Here is a 27062-nt window from a genome sequence, read left to right on the forward strand (position 1 = left end):
GGCGATCTTGATGTAAAGTGGCTATGAATCCTAGCAGTTTAAGGCAAGGAGATCTCAGAGTTCAAGGTCACTTGGGACAAAGCAAGTCCCAGACCCAGGCATGTTGGTACACACCCTTTAATCTGGGACACACCTTCTGCCGGAGATTTGGAAGAAAATTGGGACATTGGAAGAAAGAAGCTCTCTCTTTTGCCTGCCTGCCTGCCTGCCTGCCTGCCATTAGATAGCATGGACATGTCTAGACTCCTTTCTGTTTACCAAATCAATTAAACCTGCAGCTCCCATGACTTAAGCTCCTTGGGGTAAGGTGAGAAAAATAATGTTTTAAGTTGCAATAAAAGAAAGAAAACACAATCATGAGGCATTTCTAAATTAAGTCTTTCCCTCTCCACTTGCATTATTTATTTATTTACATATTTTTATTTTAAAATCTTATTTCTCTCTTCTTGATGGTTTCAGTAACTAAGATAGAAGTCCCTTTTCTTCATTACCAATGATTTTCTCTCACAGACACAACTTGGGACACCTAAAGAACACAGGCAATTCTAAACCGTTCCTGTTTGACAGAATGCTCCCCGGTGTGTGGTAAGAATGAGTGCTATACAAACAGTGACTAGGCCTATAGACAGCGAGAGGGCCACTCTCTCCATGACTCCTGGCAAGTGGGAGCCACATGAACTGACAGAAAATATGTAACAGCATGTTCATATCCCATTCTTTCTTCTGCAGTCTTGGGATGATGGCCCCTCAATGGGCAACTGGAACTTTACTGTCTTCGATGACGTAGACGTCTACAGCTTGGGATTGCTCTGTGCTTTGAAAAACTCCATTCTGAAATCCATGGAAGACAACGGCGCTGAGGAGAGAGTTGTGGAGAAAAGAACAGGAAGGTCACTTTTGAGATCTGAGCAGATTCTGTTCATTCATGATACAGCATGACTGGATATTGGGTCTGTGACAGTGAATGAACGGTACCACACAGAGATGTGGTATTAAGTCATAGAAAAGTTTGCTTAATAAACATCAAAGAAAAAAATCAAAGAAAATAAAAACCCATTAAAACAAAAACAGTTCATATTGTCATCCATGCATCTATTACTCATGTAATAGAACACAAAAGTGGCAAGTTTAAGATAGATGTCTAGGGGCTGGAGAGATGGCTCAGCGGTTAAGAGCACCCGACTGCTCTTCCAGAGGTCATGAGTTCAATTCCCAGCAACCACATGGTGGCTCACAACCATCTGTAAAGAGATCCGATGCCCTCTTCTGGTGTATCTGAAGACAGCTACAGTGTACTTATATATAATAAATAAATAAATCTTAAAAAAAAAAACCACAAAAGTTAAAAAAAAAAAAGAGGCAAATAAGAGCAGATATGTGTAACACTGCCACAGTGAAACTCCTAATTCTGTGTGCAGAGATCTAAGACACTTGGGGGCTGGGGATTTGGCTCAGTGGTAGAGCGCTTGCCTAGGAAGCGCAAGGCCCTGGGTTCGGTCCCCAGCTCCGAAAAAAAGAACCAAAAAGAAAAAAAAAAAGGCAAGTGACCTGGGTTTCTGATGGTGATGGCAGTGAGAAACAGGTACACTAGCTGTGTGCTGTAAGATAGATGTCTAACAGGAAATGGAGTTACCTAATCAGGATGTGCATTTTGGAACTGGGTTAAGAACTGGATCACTCATGTATTTATAGCTTAGAACTGTGACCCTAAGGTTAGGAGGGCCTGGTGACCCATGCTACATCCTGGATCCCATGGATTGCCAGAAGGAGAGAACCACCTCCACAAAATTGTTCTCTGACCTTCTCAGGGGCCATGGACACACACACAAACATGCCACTGTAACTACTGCCAAAACCAATTCCCAACACAGTAATAAATGAATTCTTGCTAAGGAAAAAAATGATTTTGAAATCTGCATAGCATCTGCATACTTTAAAAGTAACATGGAGTGGGAAAATGTGTACAGGAATAAACAGTGCGTTTCCACAGGGGCTGGTCGTCTTGGAAACAGCTGCAAGGAGGACATGCATGGCCCACACTTGCATAGAGCAACGTCAGATGCTACAGGGAAAGGAAATGCTTTTGAGAGAGAACTGCTGGGGTTTGTGGTCTGGCCTTTCCCATGAGCTATAATAGGAGGAGTTTTTACTGTGGATAGTCATGGTGGACTGGGATTTGAGCTTCTAGAACTCTCAGGAGCAAATCACAGAACGAAACTAACTCATGGGTAGTGTTTTGACATGGTGGATTCTGTTACCTATACACTGGCCACCACTGCTACTGAAATGTAGAACTGAAATAAGCCAAAAGAACACCTGTGCTGAGAATTACAGAGATGCTGGGACAAAGCTTTTCTTTGCCTGGGTCAGTATCATGTGTACAGGTATGGAAATGACATAGGGTCAGGAAGCTCAGATGGTGCAGGGTGACAACTGACGCAAAATGGTATTCAGGGGGTTATTTTGATCTCATGTTTGTATTTTTGTAGGTTTTATTTTTCTCCCCCTTGCCCCCATCCATTGAACGAGGGAGAAAAAGTAAGGTTTGGTGGGTAGGGAGGAGGTGCGGACTGAGAGGAGCTGGAGGAACATGAAGGAAATATATGAAAAACATTTTGATTAAAAATAAGTAAATAAAAAAAAAGGAAGGGGAGGAGGAGAGGGAAACGGAGAAAGGTAAAAAGGAACAGAAAGAAAGAAAGCAGAAGACATCCACAGTACTGTAAGTTCCAAAGTAACCGGCACAAGTCAAGTCAGCTTACCTCTCCAGGATCTTCTTTCTTCTGTGTCTGTACTCTAAAATGGGGGGCGGGGAGTTGGGAGGAGTTGAAAGGTAAATTGAACATGTCATCAAAGACATCCATGATATTTTTCATCTAGTCAAGAGCATTGTGTCTGTTTTTAACTGAACCATTCCCTAGTGACCATGGACCCTACAGGATGTATCTTCTCTGCATTCATGACTTTCTGCCATCACCCGCATAGCATTCCTAACTTGCAAGAGTGGAATTGGTAAACAGTCTTTCTCTGGAAAAAAATGAAGAAGTCTAGGTTTTTAAATTGGCTGGTGTAAAATAAGCTAAACATGGACTCTCCAAGAGACCTGAGACACAAGGTCCTACTAATGACCTCTTCCCTTGGGGACACTATTGACAACGTCACTGAGGTGGCACACTGTACTACTGGCTTTGGCTCCTTCAGTAATGCAAGGCAGTGAGTGCTACCACCTACTCCTCACCCTCCCCTTCCTGTCAGAGACATCGAGACTCCCAGTAACCACCCTTCCTCTGGGGAGAATAAAAATTTTGGGTAAGTATGGAACATATTTGTACTATTTTATGCAATTTCTATTCCTTCTTTTATACATTATCTTACCTTTATAGTTTAAAGTAGCTATGAAGTGTAATCCTTCTGTCTCCACAGCCTGAATCCTGGGATAATAGGCTCATACTCCCAGGACCAGTTTAAATGACCATTATGAACAACCAAGTTCTAAATATTAGGGGGAAACATCCTAAACTATGACAGGCATATTCTCATTCCCAAATTTCTGCCCAGTCATGTGAAATAGGTCAGGAATGAGCTCATGTGTGGTGTCTTGGAATAATGATGGCTGACATTCTTTTTTTTCTTTTCTTTTCTTTTTTTCGGAGCTGGGGATCGAACCCAGGGCCTTGCGCTTCCTAGGCAAGCGCTCTACCACTGAGCTAAATCCCCAACCGATGGCTGACATTCTTATCTAGGGAATGGGCTACACAGACAGAAACACTGTGTGCACTTCTACAAACTCTGCACGAAAGGGCCACACAGGCCTGAGTGCCACCCTCAACAAACTCTGTTCCAGTGCTTGTCATGCAGTTTCCCATCCAGTGTTTTATTTGCCTCCTCTATTAAATATGTCCCAGAACTTTCAAAGTATCATCAAAGAGACAAAACCAGATCTTCAGGCTGAGAGAGAACATACCATAGGTCTTACAATGGTCTCTTGTGTTTCAGATCTCAACCTTGTACAACTGATTCTTGTGCTGTAGTATTTTAATTTTTTTCTTTAAAAATTCTCTCTGTCCCTGTCCCTGTCTCTGTGTCTCTGTGTCTCTTTGTCTGTGTCTCTCTGTCTCTTTGTCTCTGTGTCTCTTTGTCTCTGTGTCTCTGTGTCTGTCTGTCTGTCTGTCTGTCTCTCTCTGTGTGTGTGTGTGTGTGTGTGTGTCTGTGCACTAGATTTCAATCTGTAGGCATCCAGGAGGATGTAGCTACAATCAGTTCGGAGTCACCCAGGAGCTGGAATGACTCTCAGTAAGAGCAGTACATGGTTTTAAGTGCTAAACCATCTCTCCAGCCCCATGTTAAACTTCTTCATGGAAAACATGATTTTATTCATTTCTTGAGGTGGCCATCAATTGAAATATAAAATGTATGTGTATGCTGTGATACCAGAACATAGACACAGAGGGCTATGACATCCTAAGATGGCCTCAGGTACATAAGTTCAATGCCACCCTAGAATATTTGAGACTCTGTTTCAAGGAGATAAACAAACAGTGGTATTTAGGACATGATTCATGCTTTACAAGTTGTGTGAAAAGGAATCTTTATGAGATACTGTAATAGCAGTCACTCAGCATGTCCCAAATGTTAGAAATAATATTAGTGCTTAGAAAGTCCTAACACATCCCCTGGGATCCAGAAGGGACTTCAGTATGAATCTTGGATTTGGGAACACAGAGAAGTCATGTGACATAAACTCCTTGGTATTTGGGGTAACAGCAAGAGTGGCTGAGAATCCTGAGTAGCTCCTTAGTCTAGGAGAATATACATGAAACATACTGTCTTCTCTCAATTGGCTGAATGAGACCGGATGTGGCATCTTGAAAGAAATGTGGAAAGACACCATTAGGCAAGAATAGCCATGGAGCCATCATTTTCCTACAGACAAAATCCATGCTCAGAGGCCATTTTCCCTGGCCACTGCACTGCTTTACATCAGCAGTGTCCTAAGAATGTGAGGCCAAGCTGTGAGCTCTCAGACAGAAGCAAGGGACCTCTCTGCTTTAGAGTTCAAGGCCCAGCAGGAGCCCCACTGTGTGTGCTTACTCTGTGCATTTAAACTGGCTTTGCACCCTGCTACAGGAGAAAAACATTTTGCTCTGTTAAAATTCTTTGGATTTTTTGCTTGTTTTCTTGTCATGGAGACCCAGACCCATTCCTGGCATGGGGAACCTTGATAAAGTCACTCACTTAGGACAGCCAGGACACCTGCAAGGAGGATCAGGAGTGCAGCAGACACAGAGGTTCCAATATAGAGGTCCTTTGTGGAGATCTTCAGGGGGGATTGTGTTGGGACCACATCCTAAGGAAACATCAGTAACTGAAGAGGCACCGACTGAGGTGAGCAGAAAACACATTCTTTACTTCCACCCAGACTTTCCCTCCATTGCCAGTGACTAAGATAGAATATGAAAGTTTGTGGTCAAGCACTCCTTGCTTTCCACTATTTGGGAGGCAGAGAGAGAGAGAGAGAGAGAGAGAGAGAGAGAGAGAGAGAGAGAGAGAGAGAGAATGCAAGTAAAAATCAAACAATTTGAGTTGGTACTAAGCTGGGAAATTCTAGCCAATACAAACTTCAAAGTGTCTAGGAGGATGATTAAATTTTTTTTCTATATGACCTGATATGACAACAAGGTTGCATAGCTTGAGTGATTATACCTGCATTAACTATCCTATCACTAGGTTATTATTCTACTGATAAAAGCAATGGCTGCTTTCTAATTTGATCCTCTGATGTTGCCAGAGTTTGTAAAGCTGCCGAGTCTGATCTTTCTTCATTGACTAATGGATCCTACATTTTTTATCAAATGCAATTCTGGATTCTCTTTTTCTTTTACCTTGAGACTGTACCTTATTTCTCACTATAGTTACAGTCAGCCTAAAACTCTCCATGTAGATCAGGTTGGTCTCTAACCAGAGATGCACATGCCTCTCCCCCGGGATAGTTGGGACTAACGCCATGGTCCTCAAGCCATGAGGCAAGATCCTACATCTTTATAAAGCCACCCAGGAAAGCTGGCCGTGGATGCAGCCTGATTAACACCATGTGATCAGACAGAAATGCAAATTGCGTCCTAGTGCACTGGTGCAGGTGACCACGGGTTACCTCCTACTGAAATAAGCATGAAACAGACTGGGTGTCACCTTAGGTCCTTTCATAGCTCAGCACAGGTCTACTAGCCCTAAGCAGACCCTGAGAGGTGGTGTCACCAAGATCAGGTGTTTGCCCATGTATGAGCCTCATTGTTGGATCACAACCCCAGCTCTTCTGCTTAGTCAATGAGACCACGGACTCATTAGCTCAGCTCTCTGAGCTCTGCCTCTATGGCTACTATCAACATGGTCAGTGCGATATTAGGTAAGTAATCCTAGATACTTCTTGACAAATACTGCTGTGGATATAAAGTAATGTGTGTAGGTTTTGAGACAGGGTTTCATGTATTCTAGGCAGGCCTACCACTCACTATGTAGCCAATGTGATGAACTTGTGATCCTCCTGCTTGCACCTCCTGAGTGCTTGGATCACAGCAGTGTCCGCCCTGCCCACTGAACATTGACTTTATAGCGTTTCCTGGTTGTAAGTAGCAGCAGTGGCTCTCCCTCCTCATTCACCTTCACACAGCTTTCCAACCTTCCCAGGAGATGGAGTCTGGGGAGCTCATCCTCAGCTTCAGGACGCTGGCTGCTGTTGCTAAGCATGGCTGTGCCCACCTGGGATCCCAGGAGGAGAAGCAGAGCCAGGAGGCTCAGGAGTTCATTATCCTTCTCAGCTCTGTCCGGAAGTCAAGGCCAGCCTGGTCTCCAGGAGCCCCTGGCTCACAAACAAGGAAATAAAAAGTTCCAGACACCAGCACACAATGGAGAGCCTCTGCCCAGTTCTGCATGCACTGTTCTCCATGCACCTAGAGAAGCCTGAGAGCTGCAGAGTCCAGATTTTCCTGTTACTTTCTTTGAATTTAATTCTAAATTATTTTGTTCTTACTGGTGAAGATGATTGTGTGCAGTTACCTGTGCTCAGTACAACTGTCGAGTCTCCTCAGTGAACAGTACTTTCCACATGGCATGATGGCTTCTGACATTGCACTCAGATACACAAATATGGCAGGTTAATTTATTCTCCTTTGGTTAGCTCATTCTTTTCTAACCTAACTTTTTTTTTCTTTTCAGAGCTGGGGACCGAACCCAGGGCCTTGCGCATGCTAGGCAAGCACTCTACCACTGAGCTAAATCCCCAACCCCTCTAACCTAACTTTTAACCGTATAAAAATCATCAATCTCCGTGTCCTTACCTCCTTAATTGTTTTATAAAATATCATTTATTGGGTACAACTAACAAACTTGCCCTATCAAAATAAACTTCCTAACACTGCTCTGGATTCTAGTCAGCCAGTTCAGTTGAGTCAGTGAGTTGAGAGATGATGCTGCCGGAATGGAGTTCAGGGTAGTTTAGTTTGTGGAGTTCACAGGCAAGTTTTATAGGGACAGTTTTACAGAGACAGGTTGCCAAGAGAAGATTCTAGACCCTGCTGACAATGGAACAAGCCAGAGAATGAGAAGGAACCAGAAGACGAGAACAGATTGCCAGAGTTAGGTAGAGCAATTCACTGAGAAGCTAAGAGAAGTCAGATTGAATCAGTCAGCTTGGAACAGAGTTTGAGCCTGAACAGCTGAGTTAAACCCGCCATCCAGAATTCAGAAAGAACTACAACAGGTGAGCTTATTTTAGTAGTAGACCTTCAAAGTGACAATTACATAAGGTGAATAACAGTTACTTTTACATTTTTATTTCTTTTTTTGAGACAAAAGTCTGTGAACTAATTTGACAGACAAAGTGTCTAAAGGCAACATGATCGCAGGATGTTAGACACATGAACCTCACTATTAACACACAGAGGGATAGGCTTACGGTGTGATTATTCCAAAGCTGATCTGAAGATGTCACAGTAGTGGTCCAAGCTGCTAAACAAGAATGAAAATTGATTGTTAATTTGAATATGTTGTATTTTCACTATGGAAGCTACGTACATTCACACCAGTTTCTATCCTGAGTTCAAAGTTAATAAAAATCAAATACTATAGCATTATGAGCATCACAGTAAATTCTTAACATTTTACTAAATTTCTCTATGTTGAACCTCTCCCTCCCTCTCTTTCCCTCTCCCCCTTCTCTTTCCTTCTCCCTCCCTCTCTCTCCCTTTCCTTCCTCTCCTTCCTTCCTCTGTCTCTTGCTGTGTCTCTGTCTTTGTCTCTGTCTCTCTGTCTCTCTGTCTTTCTCTCTCTCTCTCTCTCTCTCTCTCTCTCTCTCTCTCTCTCTCTCCCTCCCCTGTTCCTCCCTCTCTTCCCACCTCCCTGGGCCAAGAAATACATGCACATGCCAAGGCTCAGCTACATATTTGGGTGAACCAGAGAACTTATTTGTGAAACAGTTGACGGCCCTACATGAGCTGAGGACAGTAAATGCAGGAAGGCCGCCCACACACTGAAAAGTCAGAAATGACCCCACTCAGAAGGAATGGAACTACCACGATATCCAATACAGCTTGTGTGTCTTCTCATCTAACATTGATGTTCCTTGACTTGAATCAGATTTCCTTTAGAAAACATCTATAATATAGTCCAAAAGCCAATGTGTCTCATATGATGCAAGGATTAGGATGTGGTGTGGCAGGGGAGTCATGGAACTCCATTCACATATCCACAGTGTTTATGAGACATCTATTTTTGGAATAGATTGTAAATCATATGGTTTCTAAAGTTTATATGCACATAATTCTCATTCTGTTGAGTAACAACAATAAACAAATGCTTTACATCCTAACCGGGAGTCCCTCGGTTTCATTTTATTCTTGAAAAAGCATTTATCAGATGATTATACGTGTCTAATTCAACAAATGACAGACATTTCTGCCCGCAATGCACATGCGCAGTGCCCATACAATGCATGGAAATACTACAGGTCCATGGAAATCCCAATGACTTGTAAATCTGTCATTGCCCAGCATGGATAAATTTGGATAACTTGGCCTCCTCAGTTCCCACATTCCTGTATTTAATTTACTCACTATGTGAGCCCATCCAAAGAGCCAAAGACAATGACTAAGTTTAGGTAACATCTGTAGTCTAGGCTTTCTTTTTGACTTAGGCCTCTAAGTCAAACCTTGCAGGAATAAGAGTAAGTGACTCGTTATGAAACATAAAAATTTTAATTCAACACCGACAGGCATGGTAGCAAATAGTTTTAATCACTAGGGGCAGAAGCAAGAAGTTCTCTACGACTTCAAGTCAAGAATGGTCTTCAAAATGAGTTCCCTGCCAGCCAAGTTGAGATCCTGTCTCAACAAAACAAAACTCAACTTGTAGCACCCAGCAGCTTATGTCATTTAGAAATGACATAAAATGTCATTGTCTTTTTTAAATTTTAGTTTTCAATGAAGGTGGTTACTTATCTATGTTCTAGAAACTCAGCCCATGAACCTTATTCTCTGAAGCACCAAAAGCTAAGTATTGAAAGGTTCTGTCAATCCTGAGATATCCTCAGTGTTCTATAGTGTGTGTTGCTGCCTGGAACAAATTGTTTTGTTTTGTTTTTTTCTTTTTAATATCACAGTTGTAACCTCAGGTTGTAGTCCACTCCTTCAGAATCCTCCTGGTTGATATTCCCACAGGCCAATGGGAGGCAAGGAAATCGATACCTACCATCAGAACAACAACAAAAACAACAACAACACTCTGTGATCCTTTCGCCCCTCAAGACCAGCCCTACTCCACTGATGACTGGCTTTTAGGCAGTGTTAGTCATCCCTCGAACAGCTCCCTTTTCACTCCTGAATGTAAGAAAATTTGAACCTAATCTTGTCTCTGGACATCAAGCTTTCTCCCACCTCTATCAATTAACAATTTATCAATTACTGTTAAGTGTAAATTCATATGTGTCGGCATTTGAGGTACAAATGTTATGGTGTCAGCAAAGCATATGAATACATTTTTATATTAAATTGTGTACACATGCATATGCCCTCTGTGTGTGGGTTTCTGCATTTGATTGCAGATGTTCATGGAGACTAGAGGGACTAAGTCCCCTGGAAGTGGAATTACAGGCTGCTCAGTGTCAGTTCCTGGAACCAACTCAGGATCTCAAAGACAATATTTGCTTTTAGCTCTGGAGCCATATCTCCAGCCCAGTTGTGAACATTTCAAATAACTAAAGACTATAAACTCAATGTATAAATTATCAGAAAATTATTTTTATATTTTCTTCCTATACACAAATATTACCAGATTCTTGAAGCCAAAAAGCATCAACTGCCCCTAAAAATGGAGACTGAAGTCTTCTCCAGAGAGGATTTGAATACAGAACAAACCCACAAAACATCTTTGCCCAAGACAGGAGGCCTGATCCTGGAATTAGAAAAAACAACTTCCGGGGTTGGGGATTTAGCTCAGTGGTAGAGCGCTTGCCTAGCAAGCGCAAGGCCCTGGGTTCGGTTCCCAGCTCTGAAAAAAAGAAAAGGAAAGAAAAAAAAAAAGAAAAAGAAAAAACAACTTCCAATTCAAGTGCACAGAGACAGAATCTGAGTCACTTTCTGTCTTCATAACTTCCACCATGAACTTTCTGAATCTGTGTCAGGTCCTGTCACTATTCCATGGGAACAAAGCACAGCTATAACAGTAATAGTTGTCTGAGAATTCAACACTGCCTCAGAAAGTGTGTAGTATACTGCTCAGTGCTCAGGAAACACTAAATGTTAGCTTCACTCTAGTGTGGTCTCAGTGATGATCACATTGGATGGCACAATTTCAGGATAAAGGTAAAGGGTCCAGAATCTTCTTACCTGAACCTAGCCCTTGGTCACTCCTTAGGTTTTTTTTTATCGGAAAGTTACTTCCCACTAACCCAGATTTCTACCAACTTCATCATCTATCCTAGATCAATGATCTACCTAAGTCTGGCTAGTAGTGAATCCTCTGGGAATCTGATAGAGATATGTGTCTTCCCTCTCAAGCTCTTGCACAGCAGAGGCTGCACATAAAAAGACTAGAGAATCATAGATGTTATGAAATTATTGTTTGGATCTGAGTTAAGAACCGTTTGCCTAAGATTGTACTTAAGACTGCCTTGTTATCCTGTATGTATTATAGCATCCCATGAGAAGGACTCTGAGCCCTGGAACACATGGGTTTTTACCTTGTTTGTGAGTATGCGTGTGTACTGGTGTTAGAGGAGTGATATTCACCATGTTTCTCTAATATTGGGGGGAAAATAAAGCATAGAAGACTGTGTCTATTCTATTCTCTTTCCAAAAGTACTAACTCTATGTGTTGGACTTTGCATGGGAACTTTCGTGGAACAACTAGGCAAATTAGCCTTCAGCTATGATGCAGTGTGGTGTGTCCTCTCAGGACTCAATGCCTTGAATATGCTGAGCCTGTAATCTGTGGGAGAAGTCAGTCACTTACCAAGGATTGTGCTTGATTTTGGAGCATTTGTGGGTCTCGTTGAAGTAGTTGTGGGTTTCCTTGAATTAGCTATGGATTTTATGACAGTTGTTTTTCTCCTTGGAGTAGCTGTGATTTGTAGTAATTTGGGATCTTGTTGGAGAAGTTGTGGATTTTATAGAAATTGTGTGTCTTCCTGGAGTAATTGTGGGTTTTATGGTTGTTGAGTCTCCTCAGAGTTGGTGTGAGTTTTGTGGTGGTTGCTGGTCTCCTTGGAGTAGTTATAGGTTTCCTTGGAGTAGGCCCAGGTATACTGATTGATTTGAATCTACTTGAAATTGTAAGTCTCCTTGAAAAACTTGTTAGCCTGAATTTTGAAATCAATATGAAAGCCAGGGCAAGTCAAGCAAGAAGAATCGTCTGCTACACCTGCTCCAAAGCACAGCAGTGAGAGGCTGTCCGGGGAAAGGCTCCTCTCTGGAAATCTGTTCTTTGTCAATGACCAACTAGGATATGGCAGGGAGGGCGAGGGTAGACAGGCTCACCAATAGTAGGCAGTTTCACTGACAACATGGACATGAGAACAGAGACCAGGCTGGGTGTGATTTTGTACCTTTCACTGGTAAATGACTGACTTCTCCCACAGATTACAGGCTCAGTATATTTAATGTAGTCAGTCCTGAGAGGACACACCACACAGCACTGCAGCATAACTGAAGATGAACTAGCCTAGTTGTCTTACAAGAGATACCAGGCAAAGCCCAACACAAAGAATTAGTACTTTTGGATAAAGAATAGATGTAGTCTTCTACGCCTTTTTCCCCCCAATATAAGAGAAATGTGGTGAATATCACTTATGCAAAGATTGTGGTATGAGGAATTTTCATAATTATGTATTCCTGAAAAAAAATTCTGTATGGCTCACAGATGGTACTCAGGTTTAAATTTGGATCGATGTAGCTTACATCTGCATACATTTCAAATGTTACATGTACATTTATAAACCACTGATCATTCTGCATATGAATACTTCATGGCATTGAGTTTTCTAGATGTTTCTTTTAAGGCAATGCCCAAGAGGTTTTAGATCTTGAAGAACTGCAGATATGGTATTGGGGCAAGGCAGGTTCAACCTGTAATTCACAAATCAGGAAAATCAGAAGTGTCATATGAATCCAAACACCCTACTGATGGTCTGTGAGTGCACAGAGATCCAAGACTGGAATTAACAAGAGACTGCCTGGAAAAAACAGTCAGTGAGGACTCCAGCAGGAGAAGCACACACACTACTCTGCTGGCTGTCATGGTTCCCCAGAAACAGTGTCATTCAATCCTGGCTCTGCTAACTACAAAATAAAATCCAGGAACCTGGATCAGCTCCTCCGAACACTCTTCTTTTTAATGGATGTGATGTAATTCAAATCTAGATGTTTTCTCCAGGAAAAAAGAGAAAGAAATGTGTTCACATGTTACATGCAGGAAGCTAATGGAGGTAGAGTTCAACACACTTTAAAATTTATAAAAATTGTTTGTATTTACTTATTTTCATTTCTTTCTCTTTCTTCTCCCCTTCACCCCTTTGTGTGTATGTATGTATAATTTTCCATGGATAAAGTGTCGAGATCCAAGGTCAACTTGAGAGAGTTCATTCTTACTTTCTAGCAACTAGCTTGCAAGAATTGAACTCAGGTAATCTAGCTTGGCCACAGGCACCTGTTCCCACTGAGCCTTCTTGCTGGCCCTCATTCCCCTTTCCCTTAAAGGACCAGCTAAGTAATAGGTCTATTGGGTTCAGGAACCAAGAACTAGGTGTTGAGGGGCAAGCACTCCTGTCAATCAGTGTGAAAGTCAGTGAGGACAACACAGCAGGGAGTGGGTGTGGGTGTGCTAAGGTAAGTCTATTCACACTATTAGATACAAACTATTCACACGTTTAGATTGCTAGTCCAGTATAATGTATGAACAGAGGCATGAAAACAATTCAAACCCTCCCTGGACAGTAAAAATTTGGTGGAGAAAAAAAAAAAACAAGCATGGAAAAACCAAAAATAAACCCAAAACCAAACCAAAAGAAAACAACTGAAACCAACAACCCTAATCAAAAGATCATAATGGGAACAACAACAACAAAAAAGAAAGAAAGAAAGAAAAGAAAAGAAAAAGAAAAAAGAAAAAAAAAGAAAAAAAAGAAAAGAAACCACCCTCTCGGGAGCCTCTCTTTCCTTGCTCCGGGACATTTTATCTCCCAAGTGGATGGGAAAGTGCAGAGGAGCTGATGGGGGTCCTGTTTTTTTTTTCTTTGGTTCTTTTTTTTCCCCGGAGCTGGGGACCGAACCCAAGGCCTTGCGCTTCCTAGGTAAGCGCTCTACCACTGAGCTAAATCCCCAACCCCCAGACTGATTGTTAAGGATAAGACAGAGCGACTCTTGTGGACCCAGTGACGAGCCAGACAGAGGCCTTTTGAACACTGACCTGTGAAAGAATTTCTAAGCTTGGTAACAGGGCACTATTAATGATTTCAAGCAGCTGTGCGTGGTGACACAGACTTTTGTTCCCATTGGTCAAAGGACAGAGGCAGTTGATTACTGGGTTTTCAGGCAGTCTGATCTACTCGGAGAGAGATCATGGCCATTCACACCACACAGTGAGATTCAGCCTCAAAATCAAGTAGATAAATAAAAAAGCAAGTAACAACTACACAAGACTGGACAATTACAAAATGATGTTCTGAATTTAGAAAATAGGGACAAGTTAGTACTGGTTTCTATTGTCAGTGTTGACTCTTAGTAAAGGAGATTAGGAAATATCACCAGAAGAAGGCACATCCTCATGATTGTACTCCTTTGAGAGAGATTTAGCCAGAGCCAGAGTGACTCCATACAGGCTGCAATCTGACAGTTTGGGGGACTAGGCCTAAGTTTCTGTTTCTCACAACTGGAAAAGTCCAAAACAAGTGAATTCCAGGGAAACCCAACCCTTACCAGCAGCCAATCAGGAAGCTGCCCCACCACCTTGCCTGAACCACCTTCATGGGCAGTGAATCAGGAGCTGTAGAAGCTGCCCTACCCCCTAGCTTGAACCAAATGATCAGCCAACGTTCCCAAAATCCCCCAGAGCCTTAACCAATCACAAAGGCATTTACCTCTAGAGATAAGGCCAACAATTCAAGGGAAAGAAAGGTAAAAATGCCTTGCATTCCTACCCTAACAGGCATTAAATTGACCCTGCAAAGTCCACACCTGTCTTGCACCCCCACATGTTAGGCTAGCCTGGAACTCATAGAGATCCATCCAATCCTGCCTGCTGGGATTAAAGGTATGCACCGTTATCCCTGACTTGTTGGCTGGTTTGTAGACAGGGCTTGGCTCTGTACTGCAGGCTCTCGTTCATGCTTTCCTCTGGCCTCAGACTCCTGAGAAATGGGACCACAAGCATGTCTACCGACTCTAAAATTTTTAAAATTTTGAAAATGCTCTTTCAGATGTAGTGCCCAAAGATGGGTTCCTGCAAAAAATGAACTTTGAAGGTGAAGGCAGGAGACCAGTGAGGACCAGCCTGTGCTTATGAGACCCTAGCTCAAACCACCCCTAACGCCTCTCAATACTATTGAAATGCTATACTTTTCATTGTTTTTTGTTTGTTTGTTGTTTGTTGGGCTTTTTGTTTTGTTTTGCTTTTGCTTTTGTTTTTGAGACAAACTCTTAACTATGTAGCCTTGGCTGACCTCAGTATTTAGAACTCTGTATGTACAACAGACTGGCTGAATTCATGGGGATCTGCCTGCCTCTACCTCCCCAGGATGGGCTCAAAGGTGTGCACCACCAGGCCAAGCTCAGGATGTTTTTTTTTAAACCCCCAAGAGAGGTGAGCTTTTAGGAACAGTTCTCAAAACTAATCCTAAACAAAGAAAAACCAAACCAAAACCTGAACAAGAATTCCTTCTTATGTGTTGATAACATTCCAGAAACTGAACAAGACTCATATCATGAGACCACAAAACCAGAACATTAAAATCAAGGATTAAATCATACAAATTTTAAACCTTTAATATGTATCTGTCGAGAGGATGGACAGAATTCCCTATTACCAGTTGCTTCCACATGAGGGAAATCTGAGGCTGAAGATGCAGTTCAAGGATGCCATGCTCACCTAGCCCATGGCAGCCCCTGGGTTGGATCCCAGCACAGGGAGAAAGGAATAAGCAAACGACACAAAACAGTGAACTGTGAGAGTCACAGAGTGGTCACTCCATTTCAGCCCAGTCTATGCCTAGCCCCTGTGTTTGGGCCATGGTCTGAGAAAGCATGTTCCCTGTTGTATAAAATGAGCGTGTAATGGGAGTGTACTTATCACTGGGACACTCATCACTCCACTTTTTGCAAATACATTTTTATGTTCACAAATATAATAAATACTATCATAAATTTATAGAAACATATGATAAGAATTAATGACCTTCCACATTCCACTCAATGGAGATCAGAGTGTAGAATTTAGAATGAATATGAGATGTAGATGCTCACACCTAGTGTCTTAGCTCTTGGGAGGTAGTGAGTCCATTCACTCTTGTTTATCCTCTATAGGGGCAGCCAAAGCTATCTTGGACCCTGTCTCAAAAAGAAATAATATGCAATTAACTGTTTACTCCTATATCATAGAGTGTTTTCAAAGAGTATTTTAATTAAATAATTGAAAATGAGGGTTTTTTTAATGTCATATGGTCCAAGTAAAAGTATTTTCTGTAGCTCTCATGGGTTGACTATAACTTGCACATACATGTGCTCGCCCTTACTTGAATTTTATGTGCATGCACATATATTCATCTCTTAGCTGACAATCTTGTGGGTCTTATATATGAGCCATAAATTTTGAAATTCATGGGGGTTAAGAAATATTTTGGGGGCTATGGTTTCATCCTGGTTCTTTGCTCATACATACCCTGTGATTCTGACCTCAGGGAATGTATTTGTTTGAACCTCCATTTCCCAGGCATCCCTCTGCTCACCCCTGACTTACCTGGGAGAAGGAGTAGGAGACCTGAAATGAGGACTTGAGGGGGCATCATGATGGTGACCTGCAGGACAATGAGGAGACACTCTGGTTGGCTGTGACCCTCACCACACTGTGTATCTGAGGCCTCTCATCCTGCCTTTATGAACCACATAGGCCTCTCTGCTGGGGCCCCCTGTCCTCCCAAACACTGCTTTTTTCAAGGCCTGCCCACATATAGCCTTCACATATACATTCCTGTACTCAGCACAATTAGGACAGTAAACAGAGAAAAATTGAAGGCAGAGAGAAGAGGCTGGGAGAACTAGTAGAACACTCAGCAAGGAACAAACTTTAATGGAGTTGCAGTTACCTCGTGCTTGACTGAGGTTCTTCCTGCTCAGTAGCCACAGTGGTTGGTCCCTAAGCCTCAATCAAGTTCAGTATTAACAAAATAGACTGAGTAAAAATGAGAAACATCGTGTCTAAGCACCTTGTCTCATACAGGTCAAAGACAAGGGTTTTGAAGTTGTTCATTTTAGTTCCACTGTTAGCACTCATAGACCAAAGCTGAGGGAGTATGAACAAGTTCTACTCTCACTAGAACATTACCGTTAGGTTGTTGCAACAACTCACTGGTCAAGAGTACCAACTGCTCTTACAGAAAACTTGAAAACTGGGGGACGTTACCAGCACCCTGGTTGAGAGGCTCACAGCCAATATCACTGGACAAACACAAGCATCAAACTTTCCTTAAATAACTGCAATCACATACATAAATCACCACACACACACACACACACACACACACACACACACACACACACACACAGAAACATGCAAACACAACATACAGATACAATTGAAAACAATAAATGTAATCTTAAAAATGATAATGTGCTTGCAATAGTATTAATACTATTGATTTATAAAAATTACAATGTGTCCAACTTACTATAGAAAACAGTAACATAATACTAAAATTTTACTCATTTTATAAATTTGTTTGTGGTTTTTAACAGAAAACATACAATTCTATGACTCCAGTCTCTATCAATGGATCAAAGATGTCACTATGAGACCATAAGAAAATGTGGATTGTTTATTGACTATGGCATGTAATACATACATAGAAAATATATAGAAAATATTATTTGTTTAAAAAACAGAAAATATAGGATTCACTGTCTCCCTGCATGGATGAACACATGAACAGAGCTGATAAACCACAAAGGAAGCACCCAGCAAGCTAAGGGAGCGTTGGCAGCAGTGTTGCAGGGCTAGGTGTGCACTCAGCCTGCTCTGTCGGCTTAAATGCACTTTCTAATACTGTCACACAGAAGGTCTTTGAACAAAGCTGAAGAAGGGTTAGCCAGCCAGAAAGAGCTGTGAGGGGAGAAGAGAGAGAGAGGGCAAAGGTGCAGATGCAGGAGAGTGACTGTGGCAGGGAGAGGACAAGGCCTGGGACAGTGAGGAACATCAATGGAGAAGAACAGGGGGCAGGGCAGGGACAGGACTCAGAAGCCACTTTGTGAGGGCCCTCCTTTCCCTAAGGACACAGAAAGTCATTGCTGGGGTGTGGCAGTCCCAGGAGCTGGTGGCCTCTGAGGACTGCTGTGAGTGCTGGGCTGACAAGCAAGGTCACCTTACAGTCTTCCAGGAGTTCACTGTGGAAGAGACAACAGAGAGAAACATGGTTGAAGGAATCAAGACTCTGTCTGTGGGCTCAGGAGGCAGAGCAGTGGGCTTCCTGTAGACTGGGGGTCTGCAGGGGATGAGTTAGTTCCTCAGGCCTGAGCTGGGCATGAGGGGTGGGGCTATCAGCAGAGGAGGGAAGAGCTGCTTCATTGATAGCGTTTGGAGGAGATTCATGGAGTTTGAATACTTTATTGTGAGATACCTTCCTAACTCAAAGCTGGCCTTGAACCCCCGATCCTAAGCCTCAATCTCCCAAAGGTTGGAACTGAAAATATTTGTCAACATGTTAGGTTTTCTGTCCTCTTTTCTTTTTAAGTGATAAAACTTCTAGTATGGGAACTGGGTGTATGAGGTACTAGACAGCTTGTGTAGTGGGTATGATCCTCTAGTTCAGTCACCCACGTCTGATAAACCACAGATGGTGGTGTTTGCCTGTATGTAATTCAAGAATGTTGGTACTGGAGGATTTGAAGATCAAGGTCCTTTGTAGGTACTTTTATGTGAAGGCCAGACCGAGTGACACGAAGACATGTATGTCAAAATCAAATGAAAATATAAGATACAGTGATGTATGTGGATCATACCAACAGTCAGTAGACTAAGAGAGGGATATTCCAATGGGATCCAAGAGAGTCTTGGAACAAAATAAGTCCTAACTCATGTCCCAAGTAAAGGCTGTCAGCTTAGACATTAGTTGGGTCCAGTGGTGTCTGCAGAAGCTGTGGGTAGATGGCTTCCTCAATGGAGGAAGAAATTAATCAAGGACCAGAAAGATGACTTAGTGGGTAAGGTCACTTCCTCCTGAGCATCATAACTCGTATCAGATCTCCTAGTACTCATTGGTTAACACACAGAATGGGCTCCTGTGAGTTATAATCTTTCTCTCTCTCTCTCTCTCTCTCTCTCTCTCTCTCTGTCTCTCTGTCTCTCTCTGTTTCTGTCTCTCTCTCCCTCTGTCTTCTTCCCTCCACCCCACACACTCACACACTCATAGTAATACAATAGAAAGTGCAGAGTAAGAGGTCACAACTATTATGAGGATCTGATGGGTACCCAATGAGGCATATTCATTACATTCTATGACACATGTTTTAAGTTCACTGTAGAGACAGAGGAGGGATGTGGAGTGGAAGGGGTGCTGTGGGAGAGTGAGAACACAGTAGCCAGTAATAGCTGGTTGTTGGTGAAACAGATGATCAGGAGAGACAGATAGCCCAAGAGGAAGGGCCTGAGCCACCAAAGCTCCAAGTTGGGGGCATTGGAAGAATCTCACTTAACCAATTTTAAAAATCTTTTTAAAGCCCTTCTCAAAACATTTCCCCCATAGTTACAGAACTCAGCAACTTCCCAGTCATTGGTGAACAAGTTTGAAAGCTGCCCATCTTCCCAGACTGACCATTCCTTCCCCATCCCCAACTAAAGCAAAATTTACTTCCTTCCGCCCTTGCCTCCCTCACCTTGGACAAAACTTCCAATATCTGCAGTCACTTTGCATACGAGCTCTTTCTTACAAAATCTAATTTACAAACCACAGAAATCAGTGAACAACACTTCAAATATGTATGTGCCCTTACCTCCCTGGTTTCATTCCCGTAACATTATATACCATTACATAGACATCTACAAAAGCCCATTATTCTATTTAAACAAAGATTCACTTTCCAAGAATCCACAGAACCCTGGATGTTAAGTTACCCTAATGTGTAGGGACTCAAGCATCATTGTTTAATGTCTCACAATCAACCCCACGTCATCTCTAATGTAATTCCACATGGTACAGAAACACCAAAGATCACTATTCTGATTCTTTCTCTTCAGCATAAGGCTGTACAGATGTCCCTTCTTACCTGTACTTAGGGAAAGTGACTTCTTGTTAGTCTCTCCTTCTGGTGCTCTGCTGCCCATGGACTCTCCCAGAGCTATTTATGGATGAAGGCAAATCTCTCTTGTAATTCCATCCTTATCTCCTGGCCACACTTTCACCTGTTCTGAGTGAAAACTAAGTTCTCCAGTTCTCCAATCCACCCACTAGATAGCATCTACTCACTGATATAGCAGACTAAGGAGAGCCTAAGTAAGTGGGAGCCCTAGGCTGTTTTCTAAGCTGCAACAAAGATTCTTAACTTAGGTGTGACTGTAAGCCTGAAGGACTTCAACACTTGGACCAACCCTCTTAATTTATAGGAGAATAAACTGCACTCCAGAAAGGAGAATACATTTAGAAACCAAGAGTTCCTGGAACTAGAGCAGAAGGGACACTTGTCTCTTATACTTCCTGGAAGCCATTAACTAACATTTTTCTAACCAATGTTTACTAGCAGCCCATAATAAGAGTGGTGGAGTTGAAAGAAATAAAGCTAGCTCGTACTCTGCTTCCGAAGTGTAGGGAGTGCAGGGTATGGTGGTGCACACCTTTAATGCCTGAACTGGGGAAGCATAGGCAGGTGGACCTGTATTGTTTGGCAGTGTGGCTGTGCAGAGAGTTCCAGGCTGGCCAAGGCTGCTTAGGTTGAACTGATCTTTAAAGAGATGAAGGCAAGCTTCTCCATACCCAGATCCACCTTTCAGTTGTTACTAAATTGTCTACCAAGGCTCCTGAAGAATGGGAGCCATGTAAGGTGGGAAACTGGGTATGACTACTCTTTCTCATCTGGCAGCTTTATGTTGTTCAAGCAAGTATTTCCAGAACAGTTGTGAAATTTGACAGTGTCCTTACTCCGACAAACCACATAAGTAACCCAACCAACCAACCAACCAACTAATCAACCAACCAACCAACCAACCAATCTAGTCTTCTTAAAAATACTGGGGACAATGTCATAAACCTGTTTCAGGTAAAAAAAATCTGGATGATCAACATCTGAGTAACTGGAAGATGCCCCCACACACATTTAGGGGAAGAGAGATGATAGACTGGGGAGATTAATAACGTTAGGCTTTACTGAATGGAGTTAGGATTCCAATGTCAGTTTTGGTGTTGTTTGTTGTGGGGCTTTTTTTTTTTGGTGTTTTTGTTTTTTTCTAAGTATCTAGGGTTTCATGTATGCCAGGGAAGTCCTCTAAAACTGAGCTACATCCACAGCTGGGATTATAAATAGTGTGTGTGTGTGTGTGTGTGTGTGTGTGTGTGTGTGTAGTGTATACACATATGTGTGTGAATGTGTGTGAACACGTGCAGATCCAGATGAGTGTATATGGGGTCTTCTAGCACTGTTTATACTTTTGAGTCAGGATCTCTCTCTGAACCAGAGCTTCATGAGGTTTTTCTATTGGACCTCAAGCCATCAATTTCCATCTTCTGTTCCTCACTTGAAAAAAGGGATTCTGATGTTTTGGGTGTGGTTCTTATATGGGGGCAGGGATACTCAGTCTGGCTTTTGTCATTGTGCAGCAAGTGCATCTAACTGCTGAGTAATGGCACAAGCACTATGACTTTTTTTTTTTAGCATGGATTGTAGAAAATATGAAAGCTGCTCATGTAGTTTTTGCTGTATTAACATTGGGTAGTGCTGGTGTTAAAGTCCAAAACAACTATCCAGATCATTCAGAGGGAATGTGGGAACACTTAACAGTGAGGACAGAGAATGGGGGATCCCAGCATTAAAGTTAAATTCTAATTTTTTGGAGTTCTGCTTGGCTGGATTTTTGTTTATTTATTTTGAGATGAGGTGTCATGGAACCCAGGAACCGTGGGTCTCTGTGGGTAAGAGTAGAGGCTGTGGAGTCTCACAGTTCCTGCTCTGGAGTGCCTGATTGCAAGAGTGCACCACCAGGTCTGGCTTCTTCACTGTACTCTTTACTTTTAATTTTTAAATAGTTCAGTATAGATTAGCATAATCTTAGCATGTGTTTGATTTTATTCTTGTATAACATGGAGCTGTGGTCCCATCCTTGGTTAGTTCGTTTGTTTATTCGAAGGCAGGTTCTTGCTATGTAGATCAGGTTGATCTCACACCAGCTACCTCCCTGCCTGCCTCGGGCTGGAACCTAGGCTCCTGTGTAACCACACCCAATCAAAGCATTCGAACTTGAAGAACCAATCCCAGGACTCCCACCCAGTAAGGACCACGGCTCAGTTAACAGCATCATGCTAGTTTCTTCAGGAAACTGATCCAGGTCCCATGGTGTGTTTGCTGCAAACATTAGAGGAAACTGGGTGATTATAGGAATATGTGATTTTGAGCCAACTGAAATTATTTCAGGATAAGAAGTTGAACAATGACAACAAGGGAAATAAAGAGTCCAACAAGATCTGTATCTTCCTAGACTACTGTAAAGCAATCAGCTTCAGGCTGGCTGCCCTGCCCAGAGTGTCCTTGTGACTACTTTGACTAGAAAAGAAGCAGCTGGAACAGTGTGAAAGGTCAGATTGCATATTCTCCCTGAAATCCAGCATGATGCTGCTGCATGTGCATCCTGAACATTTAGCCTGAGGATGGTTGATGTCATTGTTGGAAGGAACAATTGGAATGAACACCATGCAGAACTTAATCATAGCTGAAAGCTGTCTAACCCCATTGACACATGAGAGATCCCATGCAAGTTCCAACACAGAGGCTTGTGCATTTGGGTAGTGAGTGGACACAATCTTCTATGTTTTCTTCCAATCTAAATATCCCTTATATAGAAATCCTTCGTACAAGGAATTTTAGAGTTAGATATTTCTGGAAACTTTAGAATGTTTGTGCATAGCTAATGTCTTATGCATGAGGCTCACGTCTAAATGTGAATTGATGCAGCATTAAATTCATACACATTACATACATAGCTTAAAGGAAAGCTTATTAACTTGATATTTCTGTGCATGAATATTTCATGTGGATGACTTTTCCAGGTGAATTATCAAGTCTGTGCTGCAGAACCGAGTGTTTTGGACCAGGCAAGTTCAGCCTGTAGGTCACAAATCAACAGCAGCAGAAGTGCTGAGAGTCTCTATATTACTTGTGGTCTCAGTGTGCACAGGGGTCCAAGATGGGAATAACGGCAATGCGGTGCCTGTAACAGAGCAGTGACACTCTAGCGGGTGCACACATTGTGTCAGCTGACACATTTCCTAATGAGCAGCTTCCTTCAATCCTAGCTTGCTCACAAAGAAAATAACCCTGGAGAATGCTTCTCTGTCAGGGCTACAAATGTAGTTTGAAGTGTAGATCAATGTTTTTCCTAGAAAGAGGGGGGAAAAGTCATGTGCACCTATTATTTGTGGCAGGAAATTTGTGAAAATACAGGACACATCCCTTTAAATTTTTGAATTATATTTATTTGTGTGTGTGTGTGTGTGTGTGTGTGTGTGTGTGTGTGTGTGTGAAAGAGAGAGAGAGAGAGAGAGAGAGAGAGAGAGAGAGAGAGAGAGAGAGAGAGACACGACGGGGGGGTGAGCTTACAATGGCCCATGTGTAGAGTAGATGGGATAGCTTGGGAGTTAGTTCTCTTCTACCATGTGGATCCCCAGAATTTAACTTGCTTGGCAACTAAGCTATATCCTTGATCACCTAGCCCCTGTTTTGTAAAGGGCCATGCATCAAGACACAAGGACATCAATATTATCCCATACTCATGCATAAAGACAGCAAGACACTGAGCTGGTTTTACATTTATGCATTAAGGCAGAGGGGTAAAGAGATGATTATAGAACTGAAAATAAAGGCAGAAGGGCAGGGAGATGTCCTTAACTCATGCCTGAAATCACAGCAGCAGCGGGCACACTCCCAACTCATTTGTGAGAAGACAGAGTGGGCAAGGAGCTGATTCTATACTCACACATGAAGGCAAGGAGCAGGGGGCCTCTTCCTACACCCTTGTATGTAGGATGTCATACTTGGAGACAGAGAGGAAGTGTTAGGTGAAAATGCCACTCAAAATCATTATTGTGGCTAATGGGGAAGCTAAATTCATTATATGAAACATGGCAGACTGAGGTACTGTGATCACTGCCTGGCAGCAATCCCTACCTGCATTCCACCCTGTACCACCTAGATGAAGTCTCAGCTGAAGGTATTGACTAGAAATAATTGACCACAGGCAAGTACACTGGGATATTTCCATGTTACTTGACCCAGTTCAGTGTGGACTCCATGATTTCCAAAGTCGGGGTCCAGGACTGTAGCATGCAATTAAAAAATAAAACCATGCTATGACCGGCTAAGCACCAGCAACAGCATTCTCCCCACCCCCATGTGGATCCCCAAGAGGTGGTCTGCCCAGGTTCCCTTGGTTAGATGCGGCTGAATCATTCCACACTCCCAAGCCAACTGCCCCCTGCAGCTAGCCAGTCATTTTTTTGTCCAATTAAAAGACTTTTTCTTTCAGATATAAATTGAGCACAACTATTACCATTCCGTAATTTATAAAAAAAAAAAAAAACAAAAACCTGGCTGCTTTGGCTCATATCCCCTAGTCCAATAAAATGAAAACTCCAGAGGCTTGTAATTTACCAGCCAGATTTATAACAGTAAATCTTCAACTCCCAAAATGACCACACAAAGAACTCAAGATTCAATTTTGATTCAAATTCAAGAAACAAACTGCACACTTAGATTGGACAAATGTGCCCTATATTACTCAGTTGTCTATCTGTGAAATACCCAGTTATTTATGGCTCCTAGGACCACGTGGTTCAGGCTCATTATCCTCTCCTTCTAGTATCATCTTGTCTGTCCTGTCTCCGTCTCTGTCTCCATCTCTGTCTCTTTCCCCATGCCCCTCTGTCTGTCTCTGTCTGTCTGTCTGTCTCTGTCTCTGTCTCTCTGTCTCTCAGTCTCTGTCTCTGTCTCTCTCTCTCTCTTTCTCTTTATCTTTCCCCTCTAAAACTTTCAGCTCCACCTTCCCTTCCACTGTCCAATCACAGGCTCTCTAGTCTTATCTGACTAATGAAGATTTCACCTGACCACACCTGATCACAGGCACTCTTGAGGGAGCAGAACATACAAACAGCAATCCACAACATTTCCCCTTTTTTGTCCAATTAAATGCCTTTTTTCTTTCAGATATAAATTGAGCACAACTATTACCATTCTGTAATTTATAAAGTATAAGTTGTACTTAACACCCAGTCCATCAGTTTTGTCAATTAAATAAAGCACTCTACCATCTATCCTAACTTTAAATGACTTACAATTCTACACCTGAGTTATGTCCTGATTTAGCTTATATACTTTCTGAAAACCATCTTCTCAATGCCTGCCTACACAGTCTCAACATGTTGGAGCATCAGTCTGTGGCCGTTGGGCCCAGGATCATCTGACAGACCTTTGTAACACAGAATTATTAAGGACCGATTACCCTGTCTTAGCAGAGATTATTAGTCAACTATTCTCCATAGTGTGTCCTTTTTCTGGACAGTATTTTTGTCTGTAGATGAATAGGCAATTTCTGCTCAGTGGTTACCTTGCCATGATGTACAACCTCACCACTTGAAGGTATAGATGCTTAGTTTCTTCTTTGAATCCAAGAATGGGGGGGGGGCTGTCAGGAGCAGATACATCTCAATAACAAAATTAAATAACATTAAATGTCACATTCCATGGATTTTGGATGATTATGAAAACTATCTATGTAGAGTAATATGGACTGTCTGTTGCCTTTTAACTACTCTCAGCTATTTCTAATTAAAATATCTTGAAAACACCCTTACAATTAAGTCATAACCATGAGTTTGCTGTCATTAAACTTGTATGCTTAATCATCTAAAATCAGTTTGTAATGGAAGTTATAGGACTGGGTCTAAGCTTTGTATTTTTAAACTTTTGTATCATTAGAAGAAATTAATACCAATGAAAGCATTAAATCTGTATCAAAATAAATTCTGTAACAATGTAAGATATTATTTCAACTTCAACTTTGTAGCGATTATAAAGATTTCTACCAACTGAGATTATGGCTACACAATCAATCTAGCAATTTCCTCCTTGCTCCATTATGGACATTTCTAAATGCCCTAGAAAGACAACCTAGAAAAAACTACCTCCAGACCCCAAGCCCAGGGAACCAGGACAACTCTTAATAACTTCTCCCTGCTGATTATGGGTGTTGAGATACCTTTGAAAGGGGAGTAGGGAAAATGGGAGAGTTGGTTAGGCCTTAAGAAGGTCACACCAACAATTGTTATTGGTCTCTGATGTCTAAGTTCTGACTGGATTCATCTGAAAATCCATGACATCAGGAGTTCAAGCAGGTCAGCTCAGCATGTCTGAAGATGAATCTCACCAAAGCTGTACACTCTACAATATACAAATCTCAGAAACAGAATTTAAAGTACCATCAAGATATCTGTATGGGTTGTGTTAGTCTGTGTTGGGTGTATAGACTAGTCAAGATGAAATTCTGCTCCTTGAACATGTGAAAGACAGTCTTTTTTATGAGCCAATTTTAGTAATGACCAATAATGTCTTCATTCATGCCATGTGAGGGATGGCACAAAGAATCTTTACCTCTTTTGTTTGATTCTCTTGAATCTAGTTCTTTAGGGGATATTTCTCTTTCATATATGATGCATATAACTCTGGAAGGTGTCCAGAGACTAACCATCTTTTCAAAAAAAACACAAACACAAAACCTTTCTCCCAAATTAGTATGTCTTTTAGTCAGTAACCAGGAAAATTTTTAGCTTGCCCTCTCAGGACCATATAAATGTGGATAGTGCTAGTTGGAGCAAACTAGCAGTTAGCATGGGTGCATTTGTTTCTGTTTTTGACTGTGGATATGGCATTCTCAGCCACTTTCTAGTTCTGGTCATGTCTTCCCTGACCATTGACCGGAATTGACCATAACAGGGAATTATAAGACACAGGTGAATTCAACAGCTCTGCCAGCCAACTCTCTGACATTCATAAAATCCATCAGGTAGAAGCAGTTCTTGGTAGTATGGTTAAAAGATGCTAAGTTCAGATGTGAAC

General features: G+C 42.0%; 1 protein-coding gene across 1 annotated transcript; it reads right to left on the reverse strand.

Annotated features, from left to right (window-relative positions):
* Positions 1-361: 361 nt before the first annotated feature.
* Positions 362-20067, reverse strand: Dppa1 (developmental pluripotency associated 1). Its single transcript, NM_001105905.2, has 7 exons — positions 20016-20067; positions 17768-17856; positions 16498-16555; positions 7952-8004; positions 5236-5347; positions 2763-2796; positions 362-856 (listed from the first exon to the last, which is right to left on the reverse strand). Exons 3-7 carry the CDS (start codon positions 16544-16546, stop codon positions 748-750), a joined length of 357 nt encoding a protein of 118 aa, NP_001099375.1. The 5' UTR covers positions 16547-16555; positions 17768-17856; positions 20016-20067; the 3' UTR covers positions 362-747.
* Positions 20068-27062: the final 6995 nt, after the last annotated feature.

This window comes from Rattus norvegicus, chromosome 10 (assembly GCF_036323735.1).
Source record: "Rattus norvegicus strain BN/NHsdMcwi chromosome 10, GRCr8, whole genome shotgun sequence".
Classification (NCBI taxonomy): Eukaryota; Metazoa; Chordata; class Mammalia; order Rodentia; family Muridae; genus Rattus; species Rattus norvegicus.